This window comes from Dermacentor variabilis, chromosome 6 (genome assembly GCF_050947875.1).
Source record: "Dermacentor variabilis isolate Ectoservices chromosome 6, ASM5094787v1, whole genome shotgun sequence".
Classification (NCBI taxonomy): domain Eukaryota; kingdom Metazoa; phylum Arthropoda; class Arachnida; order Ixodida; family Ixodidae; genus Dermacentor; species Dermacentor variabilis.
In genome coordinates, this window is record NC_134573.1 from 44,066,313 (window position 1) to 44,090,973 (window position 24,661).

Below are 24,661 nucleotides of genomic sequence, written 5' to 3' on the forward strand. Positions count from 1 at the left end.
CCGTGAGGAAGTGGGGCCAGACGGGGCTGCGTGCCAGCCACGGGTGCTCGCTGCGCGTTTGTTTGCCCCCCCCCCCCCCCACACCCGCCCCCCGCCTGACGCACGCAGACCCCCTCCCCGGGCTGGCGGAGCGCGGTCGGTTCGGGGCGCCGGCGCGGCGCTATTTATAACGCGCGGGCCCGCGGTTCCCGGCCGCCCGCGGTCAGTGCTGGCTCGTCACGGGACGTCGCGCGCAAGGAATCGCTGCTCGTCGATCAGGTCGGCCGACTGCTCGCGAAGTGGCACCGCTCGGTCTCTCTGCGCAAGGCGTGCCGCGGCTCGTCCCGGTCGGCGTCCGCGTGGTGTGCCGGGTAGAGTCCGTTGCCGCGAGTGCTTGTCGTTCCGCTGCCGTCGCGGTGGTGGTGGCACCGGTGCTGTACCGCAGGCGTCTCGAAGAGTGTGCTTGTGTGCCGGGAAGTGAATGTGTGCCGCCGAGGAGCCGTTTCTTCGGGCCCGTTCTGTGTCGTTTGTGTGCGAGCATGGCGGGCGCCTGTGCTGTGTGACCGGAGCCTCCGCTCGCTTGCTTCCGCTGTGAAGGCTGCTGTAGCTATAAGGACCGTGTGTGGCTCGCAGGCAAGGTGGGCGGCATGAAGGCCCTGCGCAAGGCGAGCCTGCAGGCCGACTCGGGCGTGCCGCTCTGGGAGCGCTCCATGCTCGAGGCGACGCGCTCGGACAGTCCGGTCGGCGTGCGGCAACCGCCGCCGCCGCCGCCCCCGGACTTCCCGCCCAGCGAACCGCCGCCGCCACCGCCTCCCCCGCGTGGGGTCGTCGTCGGGCCGACGGCCCCCGTGGCCGGCGTCCACCACCACCACTCGCTGCTCAAGCAGCCCCCGCGGGCGCCGTCCTCGGTGGGCGGCTACAGCAGCACCTCGTCGGGCTCTGCGGGGCCCCTCCTCAAGGGTCCCAGCCCGGTGCCCCTGATGGGGGGCGGCCGCCTCCTGTACCCGAGCGGCGCCGCGCCGCCGCCCCCGTACCCGTGCAGCGGCGGCAGCCTGTCGTCGGCGCCGTCGTACGCCGCCTCATCGAGCTCGGGCCGCCAGAGCCCCGCGAACACGACCGTGAGCAGCAGCTGCAGCGAGTACTCGGTGGCCTCCGGGGGCTCCAAGTCGCGCGCCCTGCCGCCTCCGCCCGCGTACACGCCGCCGCCGGCGTCGCAGTCCCCCGGTGCCGGGGTCTCCGGGCCGCCGCCACCGCCTCGACCCCTGCAGGCGTGGTCGGCGCGGCAGGCCAAGTCCCAGTCGCCGGTCATCATGCAATCAGTCAAGAGCACGCAGGTCCAGAAGCCCGTCCTCCAGACGGCCATCGCGCCCACGGCGCCGCTCGCGCCGTACAACTACGCCGCCTCGTCGTCGTCGTCGGGGCCCCCGTCCATGTCCGTCGCCTCGTCGCGGATCCACGAACCGCCGCCGTACCCGAGCCAGGTAGCCGGCGGCGGAGGCGGCGTCGCCTCCGTCACGGCCGTTCAGGCGCCGCAGCCCCAGCCCCCACCGTACGCGGCGCACAACGGCGCGCCGCCGCCCCCCTACGCGCTGCACCGGCAGGACCCGCCGCCGCCCCCGCCCGCGGCCACCGTGCCCACCACGGAGCCGCCGAGCTACGCGTCGTCCGTGGTGGCGCTGGCTGCGCAGAGGGCCGCCGCGGCGGCCGCCTACGGCTCCTCCAAGAACCCCTCGCTGCTCGGCAGCAGCGGGCGGACCACGTCGGTGGCCACCACGACGGCGTCCTCGGACCTGGTGACGACGGTGGCCAGCATCTGCTCCTCGCAGGTGTCGGCCCTGCAAGGGGGCGCATCCTTGGGGGCGCCGAGCGGTGGGGCAGCGCCGCGCAAGGCTTCGCCCGTGGCCACAGATACGGCGAGCTCGGCGTCGCGCTCCGAGTCGCCCGTGTCGTTCGTGTCTGTGACGTCGGCCTCGTCACCGTCCACCCAGTCAGACTCGACCCATGACTCGGGCCGGGGCAAGACGACCCATCAGTCGCCGATTCCCGTCCGCCGGAACTGGCCCCTCGAGAAGGAGGAGGAGAGGCGTGCCTCCAAGGTGCGTACGTGCGCGTTCATTCGGCCGAGGCCGGCACACGTCGGAATGTTCTTCGGTTTGTTGGATGGCGCGTTGGACAGACTCGCGACTGTCGTGAGCTGCTGGAAACTTACTGGTTGTTAGAATGGTTGATGATAAGAGTAACCGCATCTAGCATTTTATTGCCAAAGCGTCGTGGCCACGTAGTATTTTAAGGTGCTTACAGTACACGAAGGTCTGACCTTTGAGATTAGTTTCTGTTACTCGGGGTTGCTGTGACCGAGGCGTGGGATGTACACAATGGTGACTCTATGTCTATGGGTGCATGTACTATTCTTTTCTTTAAAGGAAAATCGGTTTGTGCCATTTAATACCAGACACATTCCTGCTTCTGTAAGGGGTATTGTAGGGCCCTTTATAACCTTGGCACCGAGACTGGCCACCCTGAGACAGCTGGTGCTCATGCCCCTTTTGTGGCTGCCCTCCATGTAGGTGCGGAACTACTCTCCGGAGGCGTACAAGTTCTTCATGGAACAGCACGTGGAGAACATTATGAAGAGCCACGAGCAGAGGCAGCACAGGCGGCAGCAGCTGGAGGCCGAGATGGCCAAGGTCGGGCTGTCGGAAGAGGCCCAGCGCCAAATCCGGCACATGCTATACCAGAAAGAGTCCAACTACATCCGCCGCAGTCGTGCGAAGATGGACAAGTCCATGTTCAACCACATCAAGCGAATTGGAGTTGGAGCCTTTGGCGAGGTGGCCCTCGTCCGCAAGCACGTAAGGAGAACAAGGGAGTGGGAGTCGTGCCTGTTGCATGTGTCCTTCTGAAATTTTCTCTGGGCATTCACTGCTTTAATGCAGGAAATAATGTGTAACATTTAGATACGGGGTTATACTGAAGTGAAAGCAAGTGCGCTGGCATATGCATGTAGATGCTACCGAGACAGGCAGAGGTGCTAGCAGGTGGGGGACTGCCATAACGCACGAAAGCTGCCATTTGTGCCCTTAGCAAGATGGATGTAGCGTAAAAACTAGCGCCACAGGTTATCCACGGAGAGGGGGAATGGTACTGTGTGTTATATGCTCATGTCATTATTGCAGCATTTTAGCATTACGTGATATGCAATATGTTACTGTGTTACATGATATGTTAGTCCTAGTGTGCATGGGCCACCTCTCACTAGAACCACTGTAGATGAGCAGTGAGGTGAATGCTTTGCAAACCCATCATGTACCGTGCTTTGGTGGCAAAGCAAATAAATGATGCAGCAAAGAACTAAAATGCTTGCACAGCAGTTCTAACCTGCGTTTCATTATTTTTGCCTATATCGGTCTTTGTGATCACTCCCACCTTACCATAATGCCACAAAAGAAGAACAGCTGTGCAAATCAAACTGTCTCCCGCTCTGCTGCAGGACACAAACCAGCTGTACGCCATGAAGACCCTGAGCAAAGAGGATGTGCTCAAGCGCAACCAGGTGGCACACGTCAAGGCCGAGCGGGACATCCTGGCCGAGGCGGACAACGAGTGGGTCGTCAAGCTCTACTACTCGTTCCAGGATGAGCGTAACCTCTACTTTGTGATGGACTACATCCCGGGCGGGGACCTCATGTCCCTGCTCATCAGGCTGGGTGTCTTCGAGGAGCATCTAGCGCGCTTCTACATCGCTGAGCTGGTGCTGGCCCTGGAGAGCGTCCACAAGCTGGGATTCATCCACCGCGACATCAAGCCTGACAACGTGCTCATCGACCGCGACGGACACATCAAGCTCACCGACTTTGGCCTCTGCACGGGTTTCCGGTGGACACACAACTCCAAGTACTACCAGAAGAACGGTGAGCAGAAGGCCAGAACAGTTTGGGCTAGTAAAACATGCTTTCAAAGTTGTATTTTTAAAATTTAGTTGATTATAGTGGATGGAGCAGAAGCGAGTTATTTCCCTTTCTTGAATTTCATGCCCAAGTCGCTGTGTTGGGTTGTCAGTGCGACGGCACTGGTGTCAAAGCATATTTGTATGCATCGCTCTTTTTGGGCTGGAATAGTTTGAAAAAGCTTTTTAAAGGTGGTGTCACCAGCTGTCTTCCAATGTTGTGTCGATTCTAGTTTACACGACTTCTCCATCATTTGAATGCATTAAACTAGGTTAACTTTAAATTTCTGTTCAGTGTTTCTTTAAAGGAGCAGCACAACACATTTTCTAAGGTGTGGAATATATTTAGTGTAATATAGTGTCATATTATGGATTTTCTTCAACAGCATTTGGAATACGCCCACTGTGAGTAGTTATAGTTGTATACTGTGTAGACTCGTGTAATGGCCACACCTGTGTAAGGGCCGCACCCCCAACTTGACAGCCCAAAATTTGGAGAGAAAAATTTCAATGGAGAAGCAGTCATGTCTGGTGTCCCGATGCTGTCCGTTGGCGAATTGTCGCTCCCTGCATACTCCCACATTCCTCCACCAGATGGTGAGAGCTGGGCATTGACCTGTGACACAGTGGTACATCTGGGCTGTGCACAAGTTAAGGCTGCGCTGGCACCATTTTGACGAAAAGGTTTGGTCCTGTGCAAGGGCCGCACCTCGCCAAAATTATGAAAAACAGAGTCTGTACAGTAGATGTCATTGACTGACACGTACATATATGATGTCAAAATGAATAACTGAGTTTAATTGAATTGAAATGTCCCAGCCGCATCTTTGTGACACCTCCTTCTTTTTGTGGCTCCTAGTACGCTGAAAGTTCCACATGTCTTTGCATTGCAGTTTTGCATCAGCACAGCTCCTTATGTGAAGCTTGTACTGTGTCGATTTTTGTGAAGGTGATGGAGGCTTATTGGAGGTTCCTTTCGCAGGCGAGCATGCGCGCCAGGACTCGATGGAGCCAGACAAGAACTGGTCGGAGGATTGCCAGTGCGCCCGGAGCAAGCCACTGGAGCGACGGCGGAGGAGAGAACATCAGCGGTGCTTGGCACAGTCCCTGGTGGGCACACCCAACTACATCGCCCCTGAGGTGCTGGCGAGGCACGGTGAGTTTCGCGAAGCTTGGTTGAGCAATGTTAATGCACAGTGTGGTTAGAGGGACCACCCTGTTTTTTTTTATTGATTTATTTCAGTGGAAACGCACCCTAAGGTGTAATGTTTGGTACATGTTGCGTAACGCAAGGTTTGTGTTGTGTACGAATTCAGAGTGTCTTGTGGTATCTGTTGTCGTGCACTCAGCGTGTCTCGCTACACATAATACTGTAGGGGAGGCCAGCTAGCAGCAGATGGGAGTGTTATTGTTGTCCGGCTGGACAAGTGAACATTCAATTTCATTTCATTTATTTACTCTCAAGGCCGTACAGGAATTACAGAGAGGAGTGGCAATAGAAAAAGAAAAAAAAATAGCTAATGAGGCAGCACATGGTCACAGATAGCCAACTTGAACACATCGTGGTCTGTGATAGTGACGATGGATGCGGGAAGGCGATTCCAGTCTTGACTTGTTTTCGGGATGAAGGCTTCGAGGTATACATTGCTTTTACACTGAGGCACCCCAACCTTCATTTGATGATCAATACGGAATGACAATGGCTCGGTGGTGAAAAAAGTGTCATTTTTAGCTCATTATTACTGTAGTATATTTTGTGAAACAGGCGTAAGCGGGAAATTCGACGTCTATTAGAAAGGAGAGGTAGTTCAAGCATTTGCTTCATGCGAGAAACGTTGGCGAAGCGATAGTAGTTAGAGAGGATAAACCTAACTGAGCGGTTCTGAACTGATTCTATGGACTGTGGTAACGAGCTAGTGTACGGGTCCCATATCGATGAAGAGTACTCGAGTTTAGAATGCACGAGTGTTTTATATAGTAGTAGTTTCAGCGGAACAGGAGCGAGGCAGAAATTCCGCCTACAAAAACCAAGGGAACTGTAAGCTTTGTTAATAACATGTTTGATGTGCTTCTGCCATGACAGATTATTAGTGATATGGACGCCTAGATACTTGTAGCTGTCGACGAACTGAAGAGGGCAACCGTTAAGATCATAGCCCTGAGAAATGGACTGGTTAATCTTTCGAGACACCCTCATTGCTTTACATTTGTTAATATTTAGTTTCATAAGCCATGCATCACACCAAGAAGAAATTTTATTTAAGTCAGATTGAAGAACGGAGAAGTCAGACTCATTAGTAATTACGCAGTACAGAACACAGTTGTCTGTAAAGAGCCTTATGTTAGAAGTAACAGAATCAGGCAGGTCATTAATATAAATTAGAAAAACAAGAGGCCCTAGGACTGACCCCTGAGGAACACCGGATGTTACGTTGCATGATTTAGAGTCATGATCATTAACAGACACAAACTGTGTTCTATTCTGCAAGAAACATTCAATCCACTTAAGCAAGTTGTAATCAAGATGGAGTGTGCTAAGTTTCAGTAATAGTAGTCGATGTGAGACGGTATCGAAAGCTTTTGCGAAGTGAAAAAGGTGCAGGCAATAACTGAAGCTCGATCTAATGCGGAAGACAAATCGTTAGTAAAGGTTAATAATTGAGTCTCACAAGAATAATTTTTGCGAAAACCATGCTGCTGTGACGCAAAAAAATTTAATATTAGACTCGAGAAAGCTAATCAGGTTGCAGTAGATTATGTGCTCTAATAATTTGCATGGAATGGAAGTTAAGGAGATGGGCCGGTAGTTTAAGGGGTTATGTGTATCACTGGATTTGTGGACTGGAATCACCTTCACCGTCCTCCAGTCGTCCGGAAGTGTTGAACTCTGCAAAGACTGCGTAAAAATATATGACAAGAAAGCAGATGTATACGCTACAGTACTCTTAAGGAATTTGTAATTTATGGTATCAACACCTGCCGATGAAGAAAGTTTAGCTTTCTTAATCAAATTGTATATGCCATCTAAATCGATCGAAATCGGCTCCATCTCAGGGTACTTAAAGGCATGTGCGGACAGTGAAGTATCTATTAGAGCGTTAGAAAAAGATAACGAGAATGTGTTGTTAAAAACTGTTGAGCAAAGCTCACGGGGGACAGGAAATTCATCGTCAATTTTCAGAACGATTTCTGTGGGTTTGCGTACGTTAATAATGTTCCAAAACTTAGGATTAGTTGTGAGCAGATGAGGTAGCGTTTCAGAAAAAAAGTAATTCTTGGCTGAGCAGATGGCCATTTTATATTCAGATGCCATAGCTACGTAGGCAGCTTTTGCTTTGGTTTCCCCAGATAGCTTGAAGTGTCGCAAAATGCGTTTTTTCTTGTTAAGAAGCTGTTTTAAACTCAAGTTAAACCAAGGAGCCCGATTGCATGGAGATAATAGGCGAGTCGGAACATATTTTCAGTTAGCCTTTGAACCTTGTTCTTGAAAAGGAGCCAGTTTTCTGCAATAGTTCTTTCCCAGAACTTAGTACAAAAGAAATCGGCAAAAATTTGTAATTCGTTATTGATCGAGGAAAAATCTGCTCGACTGTAGTCACAAATTTTCTTACGGTGTTTTAGACGCTGTGGCGAGCGTAAGGGGATTGCAAAATGAATCACGCTATGATCGCTTAAACCAGGTATAATTGATAATGATGAAATTGAATCAGGGGATGTGGTGAAGACGAGGTCAATGATGTTGGCAGAAATTGCAGTGACACGGGTAGGCTCTTTAACAAACTGGGTGAGGCCAAATGTCGAACATATATCAAGAAAGGTTGAACATTGGGATGAGGATAAAGTCATTGATGGGAAGTCAACAGCCCAGTCAATGCCAGGGAAATTGAAATCACCGAGCAAGAATATTGGTGCTGCTGGATATTTAAGAACGATTTGGTTAAGACAGTCAAATAGCTCATTGCAAAATGTGGATGTACTATCGGGTGGTCGATAGCAAGCTGCAAATATCCGGTCTTTGTTATTTATGTGAATACAACAGCACAAGAACTCAATTTGCGAAGGCACGTGTATATCAAAAGAGGTGATATCAGAGGAAACAGCGATCAAGGTCCCACCGCCACATCATCCTATTCTGTCATTTATATAAATATTGTAAGCCTTACTGCACGCGAAAAGCTCCGAATTTTCAATTTTATCTGAAAGCCAGATCTCGACTAAAACAACAATATCTGCATTGCACATGTCGATCAGCGCAGACAGAGCATCGCGCTTATTCATAATGGAGCGGATGTTAGTGAACAGCACAGAGTAATCGTTGTCATGCTTATTCTTACGGCCGCGCGATGCTAACTCAAAGCGGGGTACGGGGGATTCGCAGGGAAATTTATTGCGCTGCTGCCTACATTTCCGCTGTTAGTAGCAATACTGTTCTGCTGGAGTTAATAAACGGTATCGGTTTGAGAGCAATACACGTAGCATGTTTTGTTGATGAACAATTTGTTGTACCTGAGATGATACAATTGACCGGAAGACTTCCCAAATGCAATTAACTTATTCTTGGTCATTCTAGTTGCCCGACAGAAGTCTTCTTGAATAGATACCCCGGATCCTTTCAGTTTCTTCTTTTGTGTTAATATGTTTTCCTTTGCTTTAAATGATGCCAATTGCACTACCACTGGTCGACATTTGTTATTTATAAAGGAACCTAAGCGATGCACACGCTCAATTCCTTTTTCGGGTAATTGCAACGCGAAAAACTGCACAAGGACTGCACAAACTTTTTTTTCTGTTTCCGCCCAAGTTTCAGAGGCACCATTGGCGATACCATAGAAAATTGAGTTATCTCTGCCTGACCTGTCCTCGAAATCGTCCAGACGAGATTGCACCGATGCATTCTCATTTTTCATAGCTTCGGTAATAATGCCTCGGATATGAGCAGGTTCTTGCTGAGTTTCAAGTGCAGCGACTTTCTGCGCTATGTACGCTAATCTGGCATTCATGCTTGTAATACGCTCCTCAAGTAATTCTTGGTTGGCTCTCACTTCGTTAAGAGTTTAGATTAGCTCAGCGTGACGCGCATCCATTTTAGTAGCTAGAGAGTTGATGGCCTGGAGAACCAGGTTAGTGCTACAACTGGGATCAGGCCCAGGGTTAAGCTCAATGTCTCCGGACATCACAAGCAACTTCGTAACATGTACACAGTCAGCAAATAAACACCACAAAATGTCCGGGCATGGGACGAGCAGCAAAGCGTGATTGCTAGAGCGCTTACAGTAAAGGGAAGTCGAGTTACCAACCTGGATGTAAAAGAAGAACGGTCTCAGCAAAGACTGCGCCATTGCTGCTATCCCATGCCCACTGACGGGGTCATCATCGTTGGCCTATTTATATGCGCACCACAGGGCGATGCATGCGTTGATGCCGTTGGTTTGCTGAAAAGATCCGGTGCGATGATTCCGCTGACGTTTCCGGCATGCGCAGACGAAGGTAACAGCAAATCGCCGCATGATGCAAAGGCCGAGTTTTCAGCAAGGAAGGGCGTAGTACAGGCTCCATCGAAGGGGTTCTAGGCACGGACAGGAAACAGCCCGATTAGTGGAAGAATCTGGATGTAAAAAAAAGAACGGTCTCAGCAAAGACTGCGCCATTGCTGCTATCCCATGCCCACATAGAGTGGCAAGTGTTTGCTTCTCTCATTGGAAGGGGACAGTTTGGAGATGTTGCATTCAGCAGAAAGTGAGCCCAGTTCAAAGTACAGGAGGAAGCTGGTGTAAGGTTTACCCTGGCCCACAGCCTCCTGAGCATAACTTGGTGATAACCACAAGGAATGCTTATAAAGGTGAAGGAGCGCGCTGTAGTTGCCATCCGTGAAGATGACATCAGACTTTCTCACCAGCTGGCCCTGTGAGATGAATGAGTGCACCCAGTCGTGTGCGTGGGATGAAAGGAACATTGGATCGCAATGCTGTAATTATGTCATCAGGCCTCCTCAACGTGTTAGTCTAGGCTGTCCTAGATGATCTGCATTTGATTTGCTCAGGCAACGGTTTCAATGGGTTTGAGAGCAGTTTATTTCTTTTGCACTGACACTCAGCCCAGGGCAGCCTGAGGGGCTCCCCAGCCTGCGCTGACTATCTGTGGCAGGCAGAATGCAGAACACACAGTGATGTGTGTCACGTGTGGCTATCTTAACAAGCATTCCAAGACCCTTGATACACTAACATCTACAGTCAAACCTGGTTATATCGAACGCACCAAAAGAATGCCTATCATTTCGATAAAGGGTATAATTTGGTATGAGCCTGCTAAAGAATTGGACGTCATAAAAGCACATACCATTTATAAACGCACTTTATTGATGAAACTGGCTTAGTTTGTATCCTGTCTTGTATCTTTCGCTTGGGCAGCTTCACTACCTGCGACAGCATGCACTTCTCCACATTGTCTAAAGAGTTAGAGCAGCTGAAGCTGCAACCTTCAACATTTGCGCAGAAGCACTGGAGTAGTGTGAGTGCACAGGTCACCTCGGAAGATGTGGGCAGAGGATCGTTTTTACTTTCCTCGTTTTGCCAGCTTTCACTTGTGTTCGATATGATGTCGACAACGTAGTCCTCGTTTTCGGGCTTTCCCATGGTCACGACACCACCATCTGTACTCACAAATTCGTCGACCATTGGATGATCTGCCAGCGGCTTCCAGAAATTGTGACAGTTTGCTTCAAACTTCGGTGACACCGGCAATGGGTTTGTCGCACTCATATGCATATTCAGAGTCATCACCGGCCATGCTGAAGCTGGCACGTCGAAAGCATTTTCGGATGAACGACTTGTACATGGCCGCCTCGAACACAAATTGGCTGCGCCCATAGCTCTCGCCTCGCCACCCTCCAAAACACGAATCGACTGCGTCAACCGCACCACAAGCAGAATGCTTGCATGTTGCTCAGTGCAGTTCTGCAAGCAGCTTAATCACTCATGTTCGTCTTTGTTGGTTGTGTTGAAGTCGTTCTTGGCCACGCGGTTTCTGAGCCTCGCTTGACTTGCCGCCAAAAAGGAAGATGGCTGATCCACCCGCTGATAATCGGCAATGCACGTCGTTGCCGGTGAAAAGAAAGCGCATTGCTATAGATTTGGAAACTAAGTGCTTCTAACTGACAAGATAATCGTCGCGAATGTGCTTGCATCAGATAGCGACCGCGACGATGGCAGCGATGATGCGGTAGGGCAGGCTGCCTCAACGTTGTCCTCACAGGAGGCCCAGGAGATGATTGAGTCCTTCCGGTGCTTCGTTTTCGCGAGGAACCTTTCGCTGCACTACGTGGAGCACCTGGATGCCTTGGAGAAGGATGTCGGCAAGCTTCGCGTAAAGCATGCAAGGCTGTCGGACATAGGCTTTTCTTGTGCAAGCCAGTGACAAGTACGGGGCGAGATGCTTGTGGCGATCTCTCGTCAGTGTTTCTTCTGGATTTCTCAAGCTCACAGGCTGCAGTGGCAACCTTCTCGCATATTCTAAAAGGCCCCTTTTGGGGCCACCAATGCCTTGGCAGTGCTCACATATCGCTTGCCACCCGGGAGCCTTCTTTGCAGTTATAGCAGTGCCATTCTTCAACGCTGACAGCCGCTGCTTGTTACACGCGATTGGAGCGCTCTGGAAGCAGTTAAACGAGTGAACACAATCAGCAGCTGGATAGAGGAAGGTGCTGGGGAGAGGTACTGGCCTCCCACCATTATAGTTTTCTCACATCAGCTCTGCCATACCTCTATTCTGATTTTTTCATGCAATCCAGTTATGACAATTAGCGGTTATAACGATGGAATTTTTATGGCACTTGAATGCAGTGGAACCCAGCTATATCGAACTCGCAAAAAAACACCTATGAGTTCGATATAGAGCATAATTCGATATAAGCCTGCTAAATAATTGGGTGCCATAAAAGCACATACCATTTATAAAATCACTTTATTGATGAAGCTAGCTTAGTTTCGCACGAAATAGTCCTGCATTTTCTTCTGCTTGGGCAATTTTGCTGCGTGCGACGCACGCACTTTTCCACTTTGGTTAAGGAGTCGGAGCAGCTGAGGCCACAACCTTTCGCATTCGCGCAGAAGCACCGCACCGGACTAGTGTGAGCGCAGCAATCACTTCGGAGGATGTGGGCAAAGGACGGTTGTTGCTTTCCTCATTGTGCCCACTTTCCCTTGTGCTCGGCACGATGTCGGCAATGTAGTCTTCGTTTCCGGGCTCTCCCGTGGTCGCGACACCATCATTTGCGCTCAAAAACTCGTCCACCGTTGATTCGTCAACAGCTTCCGGAAATTCTGACAGCTCGCTCCAAACTTCAGCAACATCGGCAACGGCTTTGTCGCATTATTCAGAATTTACAGTCATCACCGAGCACGCGGAAGTCGGTACGGCCGAAGCTACTTCGGATGAACCACTTGTACACGGCCGTGCGTACGCGTCGGAAGCCACAGGCACCGGGTCGTGAGTTAGGCCGCTTTAGCCCTAATTCCCCCTTCAAGATCATGCTGAGAGTGCACTTCGGAATCTTGTACGTTGCGGGGACATCCGACTTGTCACCGCGTTCGACCCATTTTATGATTTCGAGCTTCACAACGAAAGGCGAATTCTGCCGCTTCATCACTGCAACACTGCAGGAGAAGACCTACAAGGCGCACACAATGAACCAGAAAAGCAGCGAGACAACTCGCACTTTCGCCATCTTGCACGACGAGGGCACAAGAGCCTCTGATTGGCTGTCTGAGCAAGCGCTATGGGCGGGCCAGGATCATTTTTTGCAAGGGGCGTCGACGGCTCCGTGGTAGCGCGGTCACGTAGGGAGAGAGGTTGGATGGAGCCGTGCTGCCGGTTTTCCCGTCACCGCGAGGGAAAGCCAACTTCCGGGGGACTTTCCGCTGCTTGACGTTCGATATATTGGGAGTCGCTACTAGTTTTGTTCGATGTAAGCGTCATTTTTGCTATATATGCTCATTGTAACTATACCGTGTCCAGAAATTGTTCGATATACGGAATAATTTGATGTAAACGGGTTCAATATAGTCAGGTTCGACTGTATTGTTATGAGTGGGTTCAACTGTATTGGGGATTCTTGCTATTTCTTCGTGCTTGACTTCTGAGCATTTCCTTATAAGTCTTTTCTGTTTTTACACATGAAATTGGGCTTGTCCCCCTGTAGCTTATCAATTTTTATTTGGTGCAGAGGTAAGGATGGCAATAACCTGAAATATGGTATGTGAATGTGCTCCTCACTCACTCATCCCTAGAATGGTCCCCTTGTCTCCACAGGTCCCCTTGTATCTTTCTCCCAAGGACCCATCTGTGCCTGTGAACTATAGTTTGAGAAACATTCGCCTTGGTAAATGCTTTCACTAGTCTGTCAGCAGTGAAACCTCACGTCATGCTCCACAACTGACCTGTGTTTATGCAGGTGTGTCACTAAAATTTTGTAAGGTTTAGGGATGCTGTTAAGGGGGCCTTTCTAAATGGCATGTTCAATGCTTGTGAAACGCAAGCAAGGAAAGCTGCAGAAGAGGATGAGCACACCAGTATGCCTTGCCTGTCCTACTCTGTGTCTGCCTGTTTCTTTGTGTAAACTTCACATGTATCACTTAATTTCTGTGAAGCATGACCACTGCATGTTCCCAACATGGTGTGCCCCTTTGCTTGCAGGTTACGGACAGTCGTGTGACTGGTGGAGCGTTGGGGTCATCCTGTATGAAATGCTGGTTGGCCAGCCACCTTTCTTAGCGAACACACCTGGTGAGACGCAGTATAAGGTATGTGGCAATCTTTCACTGCTTAGGGCTCTTACTGTTTTTGATACCTCAATGCTGCTTTAAAGAATAGCATGATGGGGATGACGATGGAGTTGCACATTTTTGTCCAGAGTGCTTGAGAGGTGTTTAGCAAAATGGAGAGAGGGTATATTTTAATGGCTGTGCTTAGTGCTAATGCTTGAGAACCTCAGTGGCTACATTGACGTAGAATCCACATAGTGTGTGGCCTGTTCGTACAGCAGCTTGAGAGCTGTAGACAGGAATGTAGTTCTTTGGAAATAGTCAACGACCAATTTTCAGAATGCCTGATTTTTCGGACATGCTTAATAATTCAGATGCCTTCAGGGCACTGCCACATGCCCCTTGGATTCAATGATTTTGGACACGAAAACCCTTCGCAGTCCGATTTTACGGACTTGTTGCGATGACCGCTATCGAAGCCACCACCGCCACCATTTTGATTATCTTGCCGCCAGGAACAGGCGCCCTCGCACGCTCATCCTATTACAGTCGAACCTCGATATAACGAACCTCAATTTAATGAAATTCTCGAAATAACGCACTTTTTATTTTTCCCTATCTCTGCCCTATTGAAAACTATGTATTTTTTTCGCGATTTAACGAGGTCGCTTTATACTGTACTTCCGATTTAACGAAGTCCTCGCCCATCGCATGCATGTACCAGGAGCCTCCTTGACAGGCAGACGAAAACTTTAGCCGGGCATACAGCTATTTGCATGCGCCCTTTAATGCTCAAATTTTCCCGGCGCGCTTCAATGCGTGGAGCAGAACGTGCTGCTGCGCCATCTATTGTGTACGTATGAAACCCGCAGCGGACGCGCTCCTGTAGTGCTAGCTGGAGTGCTTCAGAAGTTCCGGAATGCGTTACGCTATGACGTCACCGGCCTGTTGGAATGGGAAAGCGCCAACCGGAAGTAAGTTTACGAACAGCGGTCGTTGGGCATGTTTTCTCAATTGGTTACTGTATTTACACGATTGTAAGTCGACCACTTTTTTAAAATTTGAAAGTCTGAAGTTGGGGGGTCGACTTACAGTCGAAACCAAAACATATGCCCCGCCAAAAAGCGATTTTATGTTTGCTCTATGGCCCCACCCGTATCTTTTCGCTATCCCGCGTGTTTGTTCGCTTTTCGGAAGGGTTCTTCAACATTTTTGAGAGTTTTACAGTGCATGCAACACTCATGGGGGCGGGGGGGGGGGGGTGTCGATAGTTGATGGAAGCGCCGCTGTTCCCATTTGCGGCGGCACCCTCAGAACGGCGGCGCTTGCGGGGAGTATCGGTAGTTCATGGAAGAGCAGGCACCGCTCGCGGGATTCTTTCTCTGTTGAAAGGCATTGGCATTGGTTGGACGCGTTCCACTTGACTGCCGGCTACGTGCTACTTCTATGCTTCCCCAGTCTTCATAAGTGCTCCAGGCCCACTAATTGTTCGGCACTCGTTCACAGCAGCGTTCAAGAGGGCTGCCATCCTTTACGCCGAAGAAACAAATCACAAACAGGTGGTGTGAGAGTGGTGACTGCAGTGAAGCGAAATTTTCACCTGTGACGGCAAGTGAGAAATTTCCCACGTGCTGAAGTCTGGACGCTTTCCGGAGCTGTAGGCTAAGCTTGCGGCGTACGTCGCTGAAATGCGTGATCGGTCCCTGCCAGTGAAGTGCGACATGGTCATGAAACAAGCCCGGACCTTCGCCTTAATTTTGAGGCCCTGCTCCGCCGTGAGTACAATGACGGTGACGAAAGTATGGTGTACACAACAGATGTCGTTGACTCGTGGCAGCTGCTCTGTGATCAGGGAGGTGCTCCAAGCGACGTGACACTTGAGGACTTTGTCTTCAGCGATGCTTGCGCTGTGACAACTGAAGAGCTGGACGATGACGCAATAATCCAGAGCATCACAGATACAGAAATGCAGGACGACGACTCGGACGAAGAACTCCAGGCGGCAAGCAGCATAGCTACACCGAAGCAAGTCATGGATGCGCTGGATATCTTGCGCACGTATGCGGGCGCGCACTCGCAAGACCAAGCCTTAGCAACCCTGTCAACGTACGAGCGCCTTATAACCCCGACGCTTATTAAAAAGCGGCAGATGAAGCTGACGGAGTTCTTCGCTTCCACCTGAGTTGCGTAGAATTGCTCTGCGGGAAGTTAAATAAAATATTCCAGCGTTCATGAATCAACGTCGTCATTGCTTTACTGAGCGCGGTATCATCCGCTGGCTGCAAGCGTTAAGTGCTCTAATGGTAAGTGGTGGCCTCATGGATCCACCAAGTTAATAATACTTCCAATTTTCTTTGAAAGAATAGTCAAGTTGATAGCTCTGGTATGTGCATAATTTTTCTTTCTTTGCGCTACGGGTTGCCATGTCTTCGTGAAAGGAAATTTTCTTTTTTTTTTAGTGATGACAAATCATGATGATGATGGCACTGATGGCCATATCTAGTGGCAGCTATGAGCACCAGGCATGGCGCTTGCTGCAGACCTGCTCTTCACCGTACGCGTAATAGAGAAAAATGCGTTCGTACCCACTGGCTATCAGGCATCATGCTCTTGGTTGTGTTATTAGTTCCGGGGTTTATTGGTTATCTTTGTAATTTTACTATCTACAAGGTGCCATACGCCAGGAGTGTTCCAAGAACCTGCATCTTTATTTGGACTGATCAAACATGCGAACCTCGACTTAACGAAACTCGCGATTTAACGAAATTTTCGACTGCAAATTGGACTTCATTATATCGAGGTTCGACTGCATTAGCATTCCAAATTTTCGCCTCGTACTATATGTGGATTGGAACAAAAATTTCAGTAAGAAATTTGGGCTACAAGTTTTGGTTTCGTTATTGCTGCGTGGCTGTGGCTTGACTTCGTTATTGCTGTGTGGCTACGGCTTGGCTTCGTATTGCTGCATAGCTACAGCTTGTTTTCTTTATTGTTGAGTGTGCACCTTGGCAGCACACATGCAAACCACGCTTCACGAAGTGCATCTTTTCTATTCCGCATTGGAGGACCAAGATGTCCGGACCACGAAAACAGTACTCGGCTGCTTTCAAGAGAGAGTAGGAAGGTCGACAGAAGGAAGCGCTCTTCGCGTGCAGCATAACGCGAAGAAGCTTTCATGTCTGGAAGGGCGGGAGATTCCCGTAAATTGAATTTGCTCTGATGGAATTCGTACGCCAACAGCGAGCCGCACACCTAGCTGTGAGTGCGGAGCTTATGCAGGCAAAAGCTAAGGAGCTTGCAAGAGAAAAAGGGCTATCGAGCTCCGCCTTCAAAGCAAGCAAGCACTGGATTTATTGCTGCATGTGCCGTGCTGGATTTTCCTTAAGCCGCGGAACTTCAATTTCGCAAAAGCTGCCCGAATCATTCGAAGAGCTGCTTGTGGCTTTCCAGTGCCACATTATCTTGCTGCGCAAGTCCAAGAACTTCCAGCTAGGGCAAATCGGCAGTGCTGACCAAACGCTGGTTTATCTGGTCATGCCATCGCCCCTCACAATGCACAAAAAGGGCTCTAAACAAGTTTATGTCCGCTCCACTGGCAACGAGAAAATGCGAGTTACCGTCATGTTGTCATGCACGGCAGACGGGCGCAAGCTCCCACCCTATGTCGTCTTCAAGCGCAAGACAGTGCCTAAAGGTGAGGAGCTGCCAAAAATTTCGCCAAAAAATGTGGTCGTGAGATGCCATGAGAAAGGCTGGATGAACGAGAATCTTGTGCTTGACTGGATAAAGTCCGTATGGTGTAGGCCGCCCAGCGCAATGTTGTCGTTCCCGTCCATCCTCGTGCTGGATGCATTATGCTGCCATTTGGCTGACTCAGTGAAGAGGCTGTTGCGCGAATCCAGCACTGAACTCGTCGTTATCCCGTGTGGGATGACGTCTCAGCTGCAGCCTTTAGATGTTTGTGCGAACAAGCCGTTCAAGGACGCGGTCAAGCGGTGTTACGCAGATTGGTTGAAGTCCTGCATGCCCATTTTTAAAGCGAGCATCTCTGCCTTCTGCTTGAGCCTGTTGCACGAAACAGGGAGGTTCTTTGCTAGGACTCCTTTCAACCATAGCTGCAAGGCCTCTTCAAGCTTCGGGTGTTGTCCTTTACGGTCATATTTTGTAGTTTTACAGTGCGACTGGTCGACTGCAGACAAGATCTTTTCTTTTTTTTTTTCACATAATCAGACAAGGTCTGTTTAGAGATACAGTCAAACCCACTTATAACGATACCGGCTTTAACAATATGTTGATTATAACAGTGAGAAGCTGCTGCACCGTCGACTTTTGTATGCTTTCCATGGTGAAATAACCCGCTTACTACAATGCCCCGATGTCGCTTTATCGGTTATAACGATAAAGTCTGGCTGCAGGGTGCCCAACCTAAAAGGTAGTGAAATGCGAAATCTTTGAAAAGAAAATAATAAAACGAGAAATTCGAGCCGTTACGCGATGGGCCGCTGCATCAACAGCCGCCACGTGCTCATTTTCCAGCCATCTCCGCGCGCCTCTCTCCTATCGCCCTTTCACCCCTCCGAACACTAATGGGCTGCACCCATAGTTCTAAGCTGCCTCACCCTCCGAAACACGAATGGACCGTGCCAACCGCGCTGCTCACAGATTGCTCGCATGTTGCTCGCTGGCTCCTCATTCAGCGCAGTTCTGCAAACAGCTTAATCTCTCGTGTTCGTCTTTGTTGGTTGTGTCGAAGTCATACCTGGCGACGGTTTCTCAGCCTTGTTTGACCAACAGTTGGTTTGACTCGCCGCCAAAACGAAAGATGGCTGGTGTGCCCACTGATCATCGACAATGCACGATGTTGCCGGTGAAAAGAAAGCCTAAATGATTCTAACCGATGAGGCGATCGTTGTGAATGTGCTTTCATCTGATAGCGACGGCGGCGACGGCGGCGATGACGCAGTAGGGCAGGCTGCCTCAACGTTGTTCTTACAGGAGATCTGGCAGATGATTCAGTCCCTCCAGGGCTTCATTCTCGCGAGGAACCTTCCGCTGCACTACGTGGAGCACCTGGATGCCTTGGAGAAGGATGTCGGCAAGCTTTGCGTAAGACATGCAAGGCTGACGGATATATGGTTTTCTCGTTCCAAGCCAGTGAGAAGTACGTGGTGAGATGCTTGTGGCGATCTCTCCTCAGTGTTTCTTCTGGATTTCTCAAGCTGATGGGCTGCCGTGGCAGCTTTCTCGCAATATTCAAAAAGCCTCTTTTGGGGCCACCGAAGCGATGCCTTGGCGGTGCTCGCATATCGCTTGCCACCTGTGACCCTTCTTTTCAGTTATAGCAGTGCCATTTCTTTAATGCCAACAGCCGCGACTTGCTAGACGCGATCGGAGTGCCCAGGGAGCAGTTAAACGAGTGAACACAATCAGCAGCTCGATGGAAAAAAGTGGTGGGGAGGGGCACCAACTTCCCCACCATTACGGTTTTCTCACATCAGCCCTGCCATCGCCCTATTTTGGTTTTTTGATCCAACCTGATTATAGCAATTGTTGGTTATAACAATGGAATTTTCGTGGATATTGTTATAAGTGGGTTCAACTGCATTAAACTCCTTCGCGATGGCGACATGGGTCCGTCTTTTCTCGATAAGCCTTTGATGGTGGCCTTCTTGTGCAGCGTCATGGTTGAATATTTTCCACGGTTCTTCGACACATTCGGTGGAGGCAGGTGAAGAGCAGAGGCCATGGCATCGAAAACACGTTGGCGTTGCGCTGAATGAATGGCCGCAGCACACTGAAATAGCGATGATATGTTGTATGCTGGCTAGTAATGGCAGGCAATGATTTCAGTTGCACTGTACTGAATAAAAGCCGGCAGATCACTGCTGGACAAAAACGTGCGCGATACCACCTACGACACCGAAGCAAAACTCATGATGATGGTGGTTGTCAGAAGCATCACCTGGCATTCATAGGCGGTGTCCAAAACTGGCCGTGCGTGACTGGATTCTGGCTCTCAAAATCGCATCTGCTGCAGGCTACAGGCAAAAGCATGGCCTTTATGATAGGCGTTTCTTACAACAGGTGCCACCGTTGCCGTACGGATTTGGACGCCTCCTATACTTGCTAATCAAATTACTATACCGATCCAAGCTACTTTACGTCCGATCCGAAGCTAGTCAGGCGGCTCAAGATTCAAGATTGCTTTCTCCCTGACTCAGCGCTGGTCTGTCATGGCAAATTTTGTCCGGAAAGTTGAACTTCTGGCTTTATGTTGTCCGAAAAATCAGTCGCGAAAATGCATTAGCTCTACGGGAACCCTGATGGTGCATTTATGAAGTCCGGAATATCCATCAAATCCGAATTTTTTGGAGTCCGGAAAATTGGTTGGCTACTGTATTGAAAATGCAAAATAAAAAGGAAAAATGACAAAGATGTAGTGATGCGGTGAGAAATAACTTTTATGACATTCTGTAATGTCTGTAATGGTGTGCTGTCATGCAGGTGCTCAACTGGGAGACGACGCTGCAGATCCCCAAGGTTGCCCTGCTGTCCACTGAAAGCACTGACCTAATCCTGCGGCTCTGCTGTGGTGCAGAGCAGCGGCTCGGCCGGAACGGGGCCGACGAGATCAAGGCGCACCCGTTCTTTGCCTCCATAGACTTCGAGGGAGGCCTGCGCAACAAGCCGGCCCCCTACATTCCCAACATCCGCTACCCGGCCGACACGTCCAACTTCGACGCTGTGGACGACATGGTTCTCGACAAGCCCCCGGCCTCGGCGCCCGAGCCCAATGGCCGGCATCCCGAGCATGCCTTCTTCGAGTTCACCTTCCGACGGTTCTTCGACGACGGCGGCCAGGCGTACCCTGTCCGAGCGGGGACGGGGGCTGCCCTGGGGGTCACGGGGTCACAAACCAGTGAGGACGGTCTGGACGGACAGGGGTCTCCAGTTTACGTGTGACCAAGGCCCTGCCCTTCGTGGTCTTGATGATAAACTTGAGGGGCAGACAGTGTTTGAAGTTGCGACGCGCATCGAATAGCAGTGGTCTGGCTGTGCATCTCATGTTGGCAGTCAGAAAGGCAGTGCAGTATGCAAGGCCGGGCCTGAAGATAGCACTCAACTAAGAGCCTGGTGTTTGCGCAAGTGCTTGTGGTGAGCTGCTTTGCCATTGCTGTGGCTGCTATGGGCATCCCAGTTCGCAACCATCTCTGGTTGGTCTGTGTCTGCAGCTCCATCTGCCGAGAAGAGCTGGGTGCCGGTAAGCAATCTTTGCGAAGGTGCAGTGGATGAAGTTCTAGGGATGTTCTAGGAACGGCCCATGCATGGGAACAACCCTGTCAGAATGATGCTGGTCATCGCAACATGCCGCAGAGATGTCTTATGGCCGAGGACAGAAGTAGCGCTTGTCGCTAATGAAAGGTGGCAAAAAATCTTCAGATGTCTTCGAATGTCCAGCCGGAAGAAACTCGCACTTGACACCATTCTTATCAACTGACCTGCTTGGATCTCCGGCTACTCCATCACCTCGCAGCAGACCAGCTGTCGAGATGACATGCTCCTTGAATCTGCCAAAGCCAAGTGATGGGTCCAAAGTGATACGAGGGTCCTGCCACCGACAACCTTGCAATGAGGCGATATTTTTTCACCGGCTGCGACCAAATGAGCCCTCGTAAAGGGATCTGGCGACAAGTGCCTTGACCATCTGCACCAAAAACGAACAAAAAGAAAAATTAATGCCTTTTGACAAAGCGCCGCCACAAGAGTCTCACCACTGTGTTGCGTCGAAGCCTCTGTCCGTATTTTTGAAGAGCTCTAGTTGTGGCGACTGTTTCTGTGCTGTTACTGTATTCTTTGTTTTAGGTTTTCCTTTTTTGCTTTGGGAGCAAAGCAAAGCCAAGTCCCGGTACTTTACTAGGAGAAGAAGAGACTCTGTTTCAATTTCGCGAGAAAAAAAAGAAAAAAGGTGTACACACTCCTCGCCGTCGCGTCCCCCGTCCGAGCTGTTTCAACGGGGGCGGCTTGTTTTTGTCGCTGTGGAGACGCGCTGGACTGTGATACGTACCAAGGCGGTGCTCGTGAAGGACACTGTCGTCTGCTGCGTGTGTGGCGTGGCTGGACAATGTTTTTTTCTTTCCCAGTGCACGTCCCAGCAGAGGGGGGACAACAGAAGGGTGCCAGCTGGCGTCCTTAGGCGCGATTGTTGCTTGTTGTTCTATAACGCTATTATTATTATTAATTATTATAATTATTACCTCTTGTATCATAGCTTCCACCAGCTACCTCTCCTCTTGAGGAGTCCAAGCCCTCTGTGTTATTTATTTGATCTGCAAGGATTTTTGGAGAAGTCTGTGAGTGTCTGTCCTTTATATCTCCCTTTGTCAGTTTGCTCTCCCGTGTTCTGTGTGATTGTTCGTTCTTTCTCTTCTTTTTTTTTCTTTTAAATATCTTTCGAGGTGCGTTTGGCCTTGGTATGTGACGACCCACAGCTCCTTGTTTCTTTGAAGGGGAGTTAAGCGGTGCAGCAGTAAAATGCAGTCTCGAGGATGCCACCTGGACAGAAAATGGCAAGGCGGAGACCCAACTTTCTTTTGCACTTTCTTCTGTCACCCAACGTAGTGCATCTGTGTCCAATGTTAAACATGAACACAGCATTTAGGGCAACACATTGTGTGAGCAAAGTGCCTTCTCTGAAAACATCATTCAGTGTAGTCTATTGTGCCTTGTTTACATGGCGTTCTAGCCTGAACGAAACTCCGTTTCGAAATCCAGCTTTATCGTGTGCCTTATGGGAGATGTAGTTACAGTGCGTGGCCTGTCTCCTCACTCGTTACCATAGCAAGCCTTTGAATGCTATGGTCAGTTCAGCGTTTCTAGCATTTGTCGGAGTCCCAGTCTTACAGGCTGACTGAATGGATCGATTTCATGACAGGTTTCGCTTCATCACCGCTGCTGCAAAGAATGTTGCTTTAGTAGTCCTTAGCGGGTTGAAGGGCAACTATGGTACGAAGCATGTTGTGTTGGTTCCATGATAAGCCCGCTTGTCATATGAGGTCAAGAGGTGGAGATGTGAAAAGAAAAAGATTCGGTAGGAGAATGCCCCGACATTCACCTAAAATTTCCTGAAAAATATCTGCAATGTCAGTGTCCTCGGCACTTTCTTCATTGTTGCCTTCAACCGAATACTTAATACAGGGAAAATGAGACATCCACCCAAATGTAGCTAAGTGCTACAAAGGAAGCCCACATGGGTTTCTCGAAAGAAAACCCTCGCAGTTGAAGAAAAATTCGTCCTGGTCTGGGACTCTAACCCGAGAGCACCGCCTTTCCCGGGCAGCTGCTCACCATCTGAGCTATCCAGGTGGCTAGCAGATGGCAGGGCGAAGTCGAATTTATCAAAAACTCGAAGCAAAGGCTAGAGTTTGACGTAATAGTTCTGCAGAAACCCGCAAGGTGGACAGAAGTAATTAATAAAGGGAAAATGAGACATCCACCCAGATGTAGCTAAATGCTACAAAGGAAATGCATACAGGTTCTTCGAAAAAAAAAAAAAAGAGGAACCAATATGGGTTTCCTTTGTAGCACTTAGCTATGTTTGGGTGGATGTCTAATTTTCCCTTTATTACTTACTTCTCTCCACCTTGCGGGTTTCCACAAATTGCGTAAAACCCAAGTACTGTGGGAAAGTGGCGAGAGCTACCGTTGTGGTGCTGAAAAAGTCGCTGCATATGCGTTCTGAACGTCGTGAAATCGGTCTTTGTTTGCCATTGTCATTTGACGAAATGAGGCCAGCATTAGAGGCAGTTTGTAGGACTCGTCACAGATGCACACCGAGTGCGGAACAAATTATTTCGCTTGCAACGATAAACCTTTGTGGGGCAGCTATGCTTGTGTGTTGGTGCAGTGATTTCAAGATGTGTTGAGCTGATATGTTCAGTCTAGCAGGTGCACACATCGGTGCTGGTATGACGATTGCTAGGTGTGCTTTATTTTCCTGTGTGAAAAATCAATGACTGGCAGCTTCTTGAATTGATATGTTTGGCCTGCCGTAATCAGTGTGCCTTCTACAGTGCAACCTCTTTGTTCAGAATTCATTGTGACCCAAAGAAACCAACACTAACCAACACTTTAGTTTAAGAGTGGCTCAACATTTCGCCGATTTGCGGTTCAGATAACTCTGCCGAAATGCATTCAATGAATTCCTCTTCCAAGAAGTGTAGAGTTGTTGTTGCCTAACTTCTAAATTAGTATCATGAGCACTGTAGTTACTTCGTTGTTTTGTTAGTCTTGCCAGAACCACCTTGAGGCAGGCAGGCTGGCAGCATGCGGTGATTTGTCCCCATTTCCCATGCATTTAGCGTGTCTCTAATCACATTGTGAGCTCAGTTGATCTGGGCTTTATTGGTGGCCACAGGCTTGTCGTCATTGACCAAACACACCTTTGGTGACAGCGGTAACAGTTTTGCTGCTTCTGTCATCATCTGACAGCATGCCAGATGAAGCTTGCACTATCTCATTGTGCCAGTTCTTCAAAAGTCTTGCCTTTGCCCTGCCTGGGGCCGTATTGTGCAAGAATTATTTTCCCTTGATTCTACTCATTTCCCATCACCCATCATGGCGAAGGGCCTGTACTTGCTACGTGGCAGATTTAGGTTACCCTGTGCAATGGCTTAGTGGCTGTGGTGCCGTGTTTGCTCAAATCAGTGGGTTGCGGCTTCAATCCTCACTTGCAGCGGCAGCAAAGAGCTGCCATCATGCCATCCAATGGTGAAGGACAAAAAGAATGGAAAATGTTAATAACGGCCCCCGAAATGAATAATGTGGCCCCTACCCTCTTCTTTCACAGTTTTATTGTTACGTTAGTACAGTCAGTCACGTGCTTGCAGAATAATAGAAAAAGGCTCTTCTTTGCTATATCCCATTCTTCACTATAATCGTATGTTTGCAACACGCAGATCCACTATAATAAGGTCCTGTA

General features: G+C 49.7%; 1 protein-coding gene across 7 annotated transcripts in view; it reads left to right on the plus strand.

Annotated features, from left to right (window-relative positions):
• The window catches only part of wts (serine/threonine-protein kinase warts), a 142,437-nt gene extending 119,232 nt beyond the window's left edge, over positions 1-23,205 (plus strand). For all 7 annotated transcript variants that reach the window (XM_075695008.1, XM_075695005.1, XM_075695010.1 and 4 more), the window contains 6 exons: positions 613-2,075; positions 2,547-2,831; positions 3,470-3,890; positions 4,908-5,081; positions 13,616-13,722; positions 20,188-23,205. In XM_075695008.1, coding sequence (XP_075551123.1) covers positions 613-2,075; positions 2,547-2,831; positions 3,470-3,890; positions 4,908-5,081; positions 13,616-13,722; positions 20,188-20,646 — 2,909 coding nt within the window. In that variant the 3' untranslated portion in view covers positions 20,647-23,205. The remainder of the gene's footprint in view (positions 1-612; positions 2,076-2,546; positions 2,832-3,469; positions 3,891-4,907; positions 5,082-13,615; positions 13,723-20,187) is intronic.
• Positions 23,206-24,661: the final 1,456 nt, after the last annotated feature.